We start from the raw sequence: 13,071 nt of genomic DNA, 5'->3' as shown, positions 1-13,071 counted from the left end.
CATTCAAACATTTGGGGATCCATTTTGCAACAATTTTTCTCATGTCCAAATTGTCGTGAACTATATGATGAACGCGTTCGTATGAAATATTCAGTTCTTCAGATATCCGTTTTAGCCCAATTCGATGGTCTGATAAAATCATGTCATGAAACTGCATCGATATTTCGGGGACTGACACAGAAACTAGCCTTCCCGATCGGTCTTCATCTTCAATGGAAAATTTACCTCTTTTGAACCTTGCAGCTCAATTTTTTACGGTCGCATACGAAGGACAATGATCACCAATGGTATTAAGCATATCTTCGTAAATCTGCTTATCTCTTAACCCTTTTAAATACAGGTACTTGATGATGGCTTGATACTCCATACTCCACTTTTCGATTTTCACAATTTCGGTGGACATATGTTTTCTTTTAATTTATTGCGTAACTCTGGTTTACTTTTTTGACGGCAAACTTTACACTGACACTTCTAATAAGTTATTGTTCGTTGCTATGGTAACGCAATATTTTGTTTATGCATGGAACTGGTGTAGGCTAACTAGATATCAATACATCCTCGTATTTGAATCTAACTTTTGATTCAAAACAACTTTACTATATAATATTTTTCTGATTTGTGAAAGATAAAGATACTCTTGTACAAAATTCAAATTATTTAACAAACTTCGTATACTGCTTTAAAAAATTGATATCTTGTTACATTTTAACTTTTAAACCAAGCAGGACTTATTATCAAGAATAACTTTTTTTGTTTATGCATGGAACTGGTCTAGACTAACTAGATATCAATATCTCATACGAACGCTTTCATCATATAGTTCACCAAAAGCGTGCAAAGGTAGAAGCATCGCATTCGATCTGTGCTCGATTTGAAAACGATGTAGACTTCTCAAACCGAATTGTTACTATGGATGAGACTTGGGTACATTTCTACGATCCAGAAACAAAGCAACAATCGATGGAAAGGCAACCCTCTGGTTCTCCAAGACCTAAGAAGTTTCGTGTCCAAAAATCTGCAGGGAAAGTTCTTGCTTCAGTTTTTTGGGATTGCCATGGAGTAATCATGATTGATTTTTTGGATAAGGGTAGAACTGAATAACTGGAGATTACTATTCGACATTACTGACCATTCTACGGGAAAAAATTAAAAGACAAAAGACGTGGAAAGCTATCCAAAGGTGTTTTGTTTTTGCAGGACAACGCCCCTGCACACTAATCTCATGTTGCCATGCAAAAAATTCGTGATTTAAGGTTTGAATTACTAGAACACCCCCCTTATTCACCAGATTTGGCTCCGTTCGACTATCATATCTTTCCTTAACTGAATAAAAGAATAAAAGGTCGTAAATTTTCTTCTAACGAGGAGGTAATAAAAGCTGTGGAGGTCTTGTTTTCAGAGCATGAAGCAACACTTATTTGAAAAGATATAGAGATGTTGCAATTTCGCTGTAATTAATGTATCCAATTAATAGGAGAATAAAATATTTTGACATTGAAATTTTGTTTGGTTCTAAAGTAGGCTAAGAATTTTTCAATATATCCTCGTATATAAATGTTGCATAGTTTTAAAACATTCCTCACCTTACTAAATGTCTTTTAACAGTTCTTTGCTGTGAAAATAATCGAGGATTGTACATAAACCCTTGGTTTCCAAATTATAATGTTCAGATTTTTTTTATTAAAAATATAGTTTGAATAATACTCAACCATGGTATCAAAATTCAGAGGTCAGTAGAGGCGACAGATTAATAGCCTACAGGCGGCTAATCTGTAAATCCGCCACTGTCTTTCCCTGTAGCGTCTGAGACTAATTTTTTCAAGACTTGAGGCTGACTGTAAATTGCTAAGAATCAGTTACCAAAGCCTTTAACAGTCTCGAAAAAAAATTCGTTTCAATTGAAAACTTTTTGGTAACAAAAATTAACCCCCTAAAATTCATTCATTTTAAGGTTTAGTCGAATAGCAATTTTGTGTTTTTTTAGTATAATAAATTTGTGTCAGTTTTCCTGTTTTTAGATTAAATTTAGATTAGACGGAAATTTTCTATTCAACATTGGACTTTATTACTAAATAATAATAAATAGTAATGTTCGTTTATGGATAATTAAAATTTCATCTGGTGTTTGTTCTTCACATTTCATAATTAGGTCCATTAGCTTATCTTAATTATTGTTTACTGGCATAATTTTGTCGGTTGAGTAATGTTCTTCTTTTCCATCCACATCTAATATTGCATGTTTTTATGTACTATTAAGATAATTTTACGAAAGACAAACTTTTGATAACCAATAATATTTTCGGAAACAGGTCGGTTTGACCGGCAATTCGTACGAGTGAAAAAAAGTTACTTTACTCAAGACTTTCATACAATTTTTTTTCTATGTCCGTAGACTTAAAAAAATTCGACAAGACTTTTATTTATTTTTATTTTGTAATAGTAATATTAAAAGTACAACCGTGAGCAATTATTAATTTGAAGTGAAGAAGAAGTTACATTACTATTGGTACTTGAATTGGCAACATTTAACGAGTTCAAAGAAATAACATCGACTAGTATTTATAGGATTGTTTGTAGGATCTTGAATATTTACAATGTTGCTTGAAGTCGAACTAGTTGTTTCCGTTAATATTTTCACTGCGGAATCCATTTTGTTCTTTATTGAGTTATCTGCGTAACCCTCCGCAACTTTGTTGGATTTCCAACAAAGGTTCCACCGGAATCCACTGATAGAGACGCCGAAGAGCGTCGAAATGTATGCACAGTGTAGTTTTTTGGATTAGGTAAATTCAAATATGTTGCGATAAGCGAGGGAATTTTTGAAAAGGTATTGATACCTGCAACTTGGGTTTTGCATTTTCCATTTCTATACTGCAAAAAGAAATGATCTGTTTTGACATTTGTGGGTCGTTGGTTTTTATAAATGTTTACCAAGTTTAATCTATTGTCAGATATTTCACCAATAACAGTAAATCGACGTTGAACATGAGTTTATTAAAGCAACCTGAAAGATGTTACAAATAATATCTAAGCTTACATTAAAATGTTTTGCTGTCATACCTTATGCATGGGATAATATTTGTCTGGGCTTACAACAGAAATTACACAGCAAATGTTTTAGATTTTTTGGGTCTATAGCCAATTGATTTATTTTTCAAATATGTAATGAGTTTCAAGTATTTACTGATGTCTATGACGTTATTTACCATTAGGGTGCCTTTCAGTTTTGAATAAGTCGATCAAAGGGTTGAAGACTTTTTGGATTTAGTTTCAAAGTAAGCTAGTAACACTCTTTCTGTGAAGCTGTTTATGCCTTTTTTAGTACACCACTCCATAAAACAATTATATTTATTTAAATACTGTTCCCTGGATTTCTCAGAGAGAATATTCGTAGTCGTTAGGTTAGGTTAGTCGTTGCAGTTGTCGATTCAACCACATCTTCTGGTGTGCAGTTTAAACTTTCTTCATTATTACTCTCCATCATTAATAATAATACTACATTTCTTTTAATTAAACATAAAACGGATTTTCTTGAACGAATATCGAGAAAAAAAAACGACAGTTTATTGGAGAAACGAATTGACATGATAAATAAAGCGTTCTTAGCCCATTATTTTGATAAAACAATTTTATAATTGCGTTAAAAAATGCAAATGAATTAAAAAAGAAAACGTGAATATTATAACGAACGTAAAAAAATACTTTTCATAGTTACTAGAAACTTTTCATCGTTAAGAAAAAGTATATTTATAACGCGTATGTGAAAAGTATCGCAATTATTGTTTATATTTTGGTAATCAGAATTTTCTCAGAAAAGGGTAAATCACGAAAAGAAATTTAATATAAAATCACTAATATGGAAATTCACGAGTCATGTTCCAAAAAAACGGTTAATCAATCAAAGATCATATGTATTTTATGCTCCAATATTTTAATGTACCTCCAATACACGTGGGGAAAATACCTAGATTGTACAAATTCAAAATTGTAATAAATACATACCATAGGAAAACAAATTATGATAAAATGGCACGCACTTGATGATGATGATGATGAACAAATATAGTCAAAGATTTTCGCTTATCATTTTTCTAAATCATCGTCTAGAGTTCTTAATATCGGATCCTTATTTTATTATTATTTGAGAAAGACTTATACACTACTCAGCTTAAAGCTGGTATAATTTATCTATCCCGGATATAAGGTATCAAAAGGATTAGGCTCAGTTCACATAATGAACATTGGCACGCATTTTGTAGCAAGTATTCAATATCACAATCTTCTGGATGTCGGCGAATGTGGTTTTTGGTAATTCCTGTTTGGCAATGCTATCATAGGGTTTCAGGCACGACACCGGTTGCCGATATAATAACTGGGACTGTTTCCACATTTTCACTGTGCCACATTTGTTTAATCACAATCACGAGATCTGCGCATTTGGTCAATTTCTCCTGGTGTTTGTTGAGAACGTTGAGTGTTCATTACGGCTATGTCGACGAGAAGAGCTGAATTGACTCTTCTATCAACCACCACGATATCAGGTCTGTTATTTGTCACCTTGCTGATAATAGATCTGTCGTAGTAGAATCTAAAACTGTCATTTTCGCACCTTGAGAAAACCATATAGCATAAATTCCTAGTTTTTTCAAGCACATCTAAGTTTTTGTTAAGTATAATCCTTTCAGTGTATACCAATATGAATGTTACTATATCATTAAAATCAATTGGATTTTTTTGTTCCATTGCTCTTGAATATTGAGCAGTTACAAAATAAAAAAAATATGAAATCGGGTATTTCCATGCTTAAACGAAATATAAGAGGTCTGGCTATTAAATAACGAGACTGGCTGAGAGAAAAAGTTTTATTATAAAAATTATTCTACATTCGAATACTCCCCTTCAATATACTCCCCTCCCCTCGCCACTCACCTATTCTTACGTTTTTTCCATTGATCAAAACAGTGCTGGAAGTCTTCTTTGATGAGGGCCTTTAGGAGCTTTGCCGTTTATTGCTTTACCGCTTCCATAGACTCGAATCGGATCACTTTCAAAGCAGATTTTCGTTTCGTCGCAAATAATAACATTTTTCATCAGTCCGGGATCTTATTCTAACCTTTCAAAAAAATATGAGCAGACCCCTTGACACAAGAGCTTTTGGTCCTCGTATAAAATTTTTCTAACCGTTTCTTTCTCGGCATACAGCCTCGGCTATCATCCGGATGTTCATTCGACGATCTGTACGCACAATTTGGTTGATTTTGATCATTGTTTCCGGAGTTGAAACAGTCACAGGGCGACCTGGGCGCTGGTCATCTTTAGTGCTCTCTCAGCCCTCACTAAAGCGCTTACACCACTCAGAAGAATTGTTCCCATAGGCCTCTTGCAACAATTTATAGGTCAGTCGGATTTTTTTTTTCAATTTAACGAGAAATTTGAGATTGATACGTTGCTCCTGTTTTTCGTCATACATGGTTTTCGGCAAGAGAAAAAAGACCAAACCGCTACTGTACAAATACTATAATAGTGATGGAAACCTGTCAAGGGTGCCCTCTAGGCTCGCAGTCTCGTTATTTAATAGCTAGATATCATAAGTATATCATCCCGACTTGAGCATGTGACCTTGAGAAATTTCGAATGCGCTATGATAAACTCCGCCTATCGATAAGAGAGCTCATTTGATGATTTTTCACTGTTTAAATCGTAAAAACTTTCAGTTTATCGTGTGCAAATGATCCGTTACTCAGTTATTGAAAATAACTAAAATTATTATTAACAAATACATACTTCTTATAAAAAAAATCTGGTATCGCTTACCAGCGTGATAAATGAAATTTACTTATAGTCCTCGATGTTATAATACTAATTTACCAATTTATATGCAATATATGACTGGCTCTGTATAAGAATAACTAAAAAATATATAATTATTTTGCGTAGTTGTTGAGTTGAGGAGTATTCTTTCCCGTCTCCCTAAGGAAATTGGCGATCCAAATGTCTATTGTCTCACGAAAAACCGCAGCACTGAAAATTTCTGTAGACGTCTGTCCGAGCCATCTGCGCAAGTGTATCAGCCATGAATTTTGCCTACGGCCGACTGTTTTTCTTCGATCTTCCCATCTATTTTCAGGCGGAGAATCTCATATCGCTCATCTCTCATTATATGTCCTAGGTACTACAACTTTCTCTTCTTTCTCTCTTATGTGCATCAATTTTCTTCTCTGTAGCCGCATCCATGGTCGCATCCGTACAGAAGAACAGGAAAGATGTAACAGCGAAGCATTCTAGTCCGATGTTCCAGGCTGATGTTGCGGTTTGCTTGAAGTTTCCTCATGTTGTTCAGAGTTTTCCGCGCTTGCTCAATTCTTGATCTGATTTCGAGTTTTGGGTCGCATTGCTGGTTAACGAGCTTGCCCAAGTATCTTAAAGATGACACAGAATATTCTTTACTTTTATTATATTACATTATAACATAAATCATCGATGATCATCTGTATATATACAAAAAGTATGTTTTAACTTTGTTAAGTGATTCAAGGAGACAGACATACGCAGGCTTTTCGCTTAGCACTGACGACTATCAAGTACAAGATCTCGGTCTTTTCCGTTCTATTCAGTCCAGAGCTTTATAATCGTAAACCCAAATGGAATGAATTATGAAACATTTTGAGCGTTGAGGCAAATAATAACAAATGGCAAAACAGAAAAAATACGCAGCAAAAGTTTTTGTTACAATTTGTTGTTCATCGAAATTTTGTGTGTGGAGTGTGAACCCAAAATGTCTTCTGTGGCGTTAGTGAGATTTGGTGATGTGTCACTAGAATGCTTCAAAAGTACTTCTAATATCCCTTGCCGCATTAAATAATTGGATAGTTTTCCTAATCCTTTCAATATACACTTCGACCCACCTATTGATATGAGCTGTCGTGACTGTTAGTCATGACGTTATTAGTGACGTTCTAGCCACTGCCCAGTGGAACGCCCAGGCACTGTAGTGGAATGGAAGTAGATCTCCGTAATTTGTACTCCAACCCAAGTGTACTTCATATGGCACGGGCAACATGGCTGTATTGCTGCTCGGCCGGCATAATCCAATCCCAAATTTATGCTTTTTGTCTTCAATTCGTTTAGTTCTTAGTTCATATTATGTGAGATGTTATTATTGTTCAGGTTTTTATGCATATTTTAATAATTTATTTTTTAAAATTTGTTATCTTTCAGTACTTGATTGAAGATATTTTAAGTGAAATCATTTCTTGATACAATCTAAACATCAATACCGTTACATATTCTTTGATAAAACGGGTAGACGTGGTAGCTAGTGCAATCACTACTATCGCTCTGTCCTGTTAGTACTCGAAAAACACAAATAATATCTAAAATGTACTTTTTCTTCTTGCTATGATTTGTTCCTAATAACGGGTTCAATATTTTATTCAAACCTTGTATCTATATTCCCATCCTGTCATACTTTTTGACTCTTATCCATATAGTCCGATGTAAGTAAATGGCAGTTATGGAAGAACAACTCGTGTATTCTGCATCAGGAGAACGAACCTGCCCATAACGCGCTATCTGTGAATCAGTATTTGGCCAGTAAGCGCACTCCAGTGCTTGAACAACCGCTGCACTCACCAGATTTGGCACCGAGCGACTTTTTTTGTTTCCGAAGATAAAATCTGCTTTGAAAGGGACCCGATTTGAGTCGATGGAAGCGGTAAAGCAAAAAACGGCATAGCTCCTAAAGGCACTCACCAAAGAAGACTTCCAGCACTGCTTCGATCAATGGTAAAAAACGTATGGAAAGATTTGTGGCGAGTGGAAGGGAGTATATTGAAGAGGAGCATTCGAATGTAGAATAATTTTATTTTTTCGTAATCAGTCTCGTTATTTAATAGCCAGACCTCGTACCATTCAAAGTAAAATATAAAACACACAGCTGAGAGAGAACTAATGTTTACATGCCGATGGTATATGAATAGAACAGGAATTCCATATTGTGCGGCAGAAAATTCGTTGTTTCAGACTTATCACAAGCGCGACAAAAAAATCAGTCTCTTAATTGTCAGACCTCGTCATCCCTCTAGGTTCAGTGAGAATCCTTTTCATATGTAAATGTCAGTCATGTAGAACTTTTCCTGCAGTTTTTTTGCTCATTACCTTTTATTGTGAAAAAATCAACAACTATTTTATTACGTTCATCGAAACATTCATATTTTCTTTTGTTATAGCTAGAATCATGGTTCAAAACAAGCAGTACGAAAAAACCAGCGGGGCAAAGGCCCACCTCCACGCTGACAGCACGTCCCAATTCGGAGATAGATATAGGAGACGCTGATGATGAAAATTTAAAACTAATCGACGTAATGGGCGAAAAAGAAGTTAATTTGAAAATCGAAGAGTTGCTGGTGAGTAACTTAATTAAGTTACTTTGAAAACTTTACTTTTCTTTCTAAATAGAACCAGGTTTTTCACTATAATTTGACCCCTTTTAATTCTGTAACTAATCGAGATACGAAAAATGTTTTACGCTAAAATGTTAGAATAAATAAATCAGAAGTGTGTCATAATACGTGAACAAAGGAATATTCAAAATGTTTGAAGAATTTGGCAAAAAATGTTAAACAAGTAAAATATTTGTATTATGAATGGCAGTGTACTGTACATTATATATATATATATATATATATATATATATATATATATATATATATATATATATATATATATATTCCTATATTCCTATAACAAACCCACCCCTTTCTGGTGTTTATTTTTTTCCTCTATAGCTATTGGTTTTGGACAAAAAAATTAAGAATAATTAATATCTAGAAAAAAAGTTTTAATATGAAATAAAGTAAGGGTTGTTAATTTCACCTCTGTAACAGGAACATTAAAAAATACCCGTGGTTAGTTCTTTACGAATGACGAAAATTGCAGAATTTCAACTTTCTAGCATTACTGAAATTTTAAAAAAAAAATTTTAGTGACCACTTTTTAAGGGAAATATCTCGGAAAAGGTTGGACTGAGGAAATTTTGCTATGCTGAATTACTGCTAGTTGCAGTAAACAGAGTGTTCAGTATTGTAATTTTAAGTAGGTACTTCCGATACGATGGTCGGATTGAGCTGAAACTTTTTACACAGCCTTCTGTTTCCCAACAATTTTTTAATTAATGCTTTCTCGTAGTTAATTTAGTGCAGGAAGTACTTATTTAAACAGATATCAATTACAAATATTGAGAGTCATGGATAAATTTGGTCGGTCTGTCGTAATTGAATTTTACAAATGTAAACCATGTAAACCAAGCAACAATCAGAAAAATTATGAAATCTTGTGATTAGTGAAGTGAATTGGAAGTTAGAATTAAATATATAAATGAAATGTCACAAACCACACAGAAAACAGAAAATTGAGTTTTTTTCATTTACAGAAACCCTCAATCCCCTGAACTGCCACAAATATATTATATCTGATACCAAAACGTGCTGAGGTCATTTAAAATATTTCTGTACGAGGATTGCTACTTGAGTTTTGAAATATGGCAACACTGATGTGAATATGTCAAATCTGACATTGTCATCATAAAGTTTTACATTTTTAATGATGAACGTACTCAGAACTTTCATACGAATGCATTTTCGTGCGATGATTTTCTATGAGTGGATTGAACAATAGTGTGCCGATCAACTTTGCTTCGACTTTTGGTGATCAAGCATCATCTCAAACCACCATGTTTCGCTGGTTTTCCGAATTCAATAGTGGTCGCATTTTGTTACATGATGAATGAATTTAGTGAAGGTCTTCCAAAATTGGCTGTTATGCCAGAAAACATCTATGCTAATATTGCAAGATCATCATGTGACATACCGTGAGATTGAGCCATACTTGGGATTTAGCTCCACTTACATGCATTCAATATTTCATAAACATTTGACTGTCAAAAAGATTTGTTAGCGTTGGATACCGCATAGTTTGACAGTTCGGATCGATTGGTGCAAAGAAATGCTGAAAAAATACAATCGCGGTGCTTCAGAAGACGTCTAGTCAAGTCGTGCTAAATCTAACAAAAATTATTCCCGAACGAAGCACTTCGAAGCAAAAGGTCGCCCGTTTTATCAGAATAACTGGACATGTCGCTACCGTTCCATTAGAGCAAAGTAGAACGATTAATTCTTTATGGTGTACCAGCATTTGTTTGCCAGAAGTGTGCGGAAAAATCAGGGAAACCAATCGCAAAAGACGAATCATTTTCCACCACGACAATGGGAGCTCTCGCACATAAGCTCAAAGAAAAACGCCTTTTCTTTAGGATTAGCTGGACATATCGCCACCGTTTCATTAGAGCAACGTAGAATAGTTAATTCTGAATGATGCACCAACATTTGTTTGCAAGATTTGTGCGAAAAAATCAGAGAAACGAATCGCAGAAGACGAATCATTTTCCACCATGACAATGCGAGTTCTCACATATTAAAAACGTTTTGGAACAGTCGAAACATCGAATTGATGAGTCATCCTCCGTACAATCTTTGTTTGGCACCCAATGATTTCTTTTTATTCCCACAGATCAAAAATAAATTGCGATATTAACGTTTTTCTACACCTGAAGAAGTGGTTTATGTGTTCAAATCACATGTTTTGGAAGTACCTCAATCGGATTGGAAAAAATGCTTAATGGAGAATTTTTTTTGAAAACAATAAAGCCATATCCATTTATGAATATTCGTTTTTATTTTCCTACTTCATAACTTATGTAACAACCCTCATATTGATTGTAGCAGGACAAAACTACGAAGGTTTCAGTGTGAAAATATATTATATTATACAGGTAAGAAACATTAGATAAATATTTCTTGCAAGTATAGAAGTTAACGAATTATGTGAGGAATAAAATTTTCTCACGTGTCATTGTACTATTTTTAGAGATGCGTGGTTTCTATGTGTTGAAAACGAGATGCAGAATTAGATAACTTATATTACATTAACTCATGTTTAATTTTACTTAAAATTGAAATTTCCACTTATTATTGAATAATTTTGGAACATAATTCCCGTTTGATTTTAATATCAGATAATATTATTGAAACTGGAACCTTTATTTAACCAATTTTTCATTTTCCAAGTCCATTACGAAAGCTAATAGTTAAAACAGCCTGCCATTGAAACCAAAAATGAATTTCCAAAAAATTTTTTTAAACACACTCTCACCAATCAATACTTTCAATCTGAGATGTCAAAATTCTACATATTCTCACACATTAGCTTTAAAACTCATAAAAATCTGTTTTTTTTTTGTTAGATAATTATGTAGAAAAAAATTTCAAGTGTCATAAAAAATTATTTTTTAAGTGGACAAACAAAAGAAACCATTGAAAACTATATTATTTTTTCCCGAAAGTAATTCGTAAACGATTTTTGCTTTTAAAAGAGGGAGATGAACCCACCTTTTCTCGGTCTGACGGAAGAGTCACTTTCTATGTGGAATATCGTTAATTTCCGCCATGTACCTATGTCATAAATTTTACCTTAATCTCACAGATTAGTTTTAAAGCTCATTTTTGTTAGAAAAAAAACAACTTTTTTACGTGGAAAAACAATTAAAGAGACCGAAGAAAAGTTTCATGAATACTATCCCAAAAATGGTTCGTCCAATAGAATGATTTGTAAGTAGTTTTATGCTTTTAAAAGTAGTTATATGAAAACGAATGATGCTGAACGTCTGGGACTGTTAGAAAATCAGGTCCTTTTGTTAACGACTGCGAATAAAAGTATACGTAATTATTTAATGCTGATCAAAAGCTCGCTTGTATTAAAAATGCAAACGACTGTTTGGATATCTTGAAACATAATCCAAATGACTATTGCCGGTGATATGTGACAGTAAATGAGCCTTGGGTATACCATTATACTTTAGAAACAAAAATACAGCCAAAATGATGAACTTTATCCTAGTTTGGTTAAAGTTACTCTGCTGAAAACCACTATGAAAAAATTGTAATAGGCTTCTGTGTTAATATCTTGAACACTACTTCAAGATGCAATTTGTCGCATTTACCTGATTCTGGGCCTAACAAAATGCTATCTCAAAACACTTTTAACAATTTTATGTATTAAATCAAACTCAATCGTTTGATAACTTTCCAGGAGTGCTTGACGTTCTTTAACATCAATATAAACAATTTTTGCACCGTAGACGAAACGCGGATTCACCAGAACATATCATAGACCAAATAACAATTAATACATATGAGTTACTTGGGATAAATCAGCGCCAAAGTAGATTTTTTAGGCATTAAAATCATGGCGAACTGTCTTTTTGATTCTCGTGGTACTCCACTATGTGAAAATGAAAAATTATTTCTTTTATTAATAGAGTTTATGACATTTGAATATTTATCAAAATTATATTTGACACCTGCATATCTACAGTATTCTTATTTAAAGCTAAAAACAATTTGTGAAATTATTAAGATTTACTGATTTTTAAAAGCTTTATAAGCATATAATTAATCTCAGTAATGAACAAAAAGTAGTATAGAACTTCATTCGATAAAGACTATAATCTATCTTTGAAAAAAAAACAGTAACATTTTAAGACTGTCTTACTTTTTTCGTCTATAATTTTGTCATTTAAAAAATTTTGCCACCCCTCAAATCATGCCGCCCTAGTCCCGGGCCTCGCGTGCCTAGGCATAAATACATCACTGATTCTAATGTGCTCTCAAGCAAGCAGATGTCGTTTTTTCGGTCATTGCCATAGTGGTTTATGATTACAAAGGTATAATCTATTGATAATTTAGAAAAAAAGCAAACAATAACTGAAAATAATACTGATTGGCCGGCACGTTTTAATCCTGGACATGTTGTCTATCACGACAATGCGCCTATTCAATCGTCCGTTATATTTGCAGAAAGATCAGCCGAACGTACGATTTAATGCCCTTTTCATCATATTCATTTGGTCTGACTTGTTTCTAAACTTGTAAAAATGGTTGGATGAAAACCGATTTCAGACAGATGAAGAAGTGATGGCAGAGACACTTCCAAAAGATTATTTTTTCTATGGTTTAA

General features: G+C 33.6%; 1 protein-coding gene across 3 annotated transcripts in view; it reads left to right on the top strand.

Annotated features, from left to right (window-relative positions):
- The window catches only part of LOC130895943 (protein diaphanous), a 145,045-nt gene that overhangs the window by 50,799 nt on the left and 81,175 nt on the right, over positions 1-13,071 (top strand). For all 3 annotated transcript variants that reach the window (XM_057803605.1, XM_057803604.1, XM_057803606.1), the window contains one exon: positions 8,229-8,405. In XM_057803605.1, coding sequence (XP_057659588.1) covers positions 8,229-8,405 — 177 coding nt within the window. The remainder of the gene's footprint in view (positions 1-8,228; positions 8,406-13,071) is intronic.

Source organism: Diorhabda carinulata, chromosome 6 (assembly GCF_026250575.1).
Source record: "Diorhabda carinulata isolate Delta chromosome 6, icDioCari1.1, whole genome shotgun sequence".
Classification (NCBI taxonomy): Eukaryota; Metazoa; Arthropoda; class Insecta; order Coleoptera; family Chrysomelidae; genus Diorhabda; species Diorhabda carinulata.
Note: the sequence above shows the minus strand (reverse complement) of the source record. Positions and strands in the feature narration are given on the sequence as shown.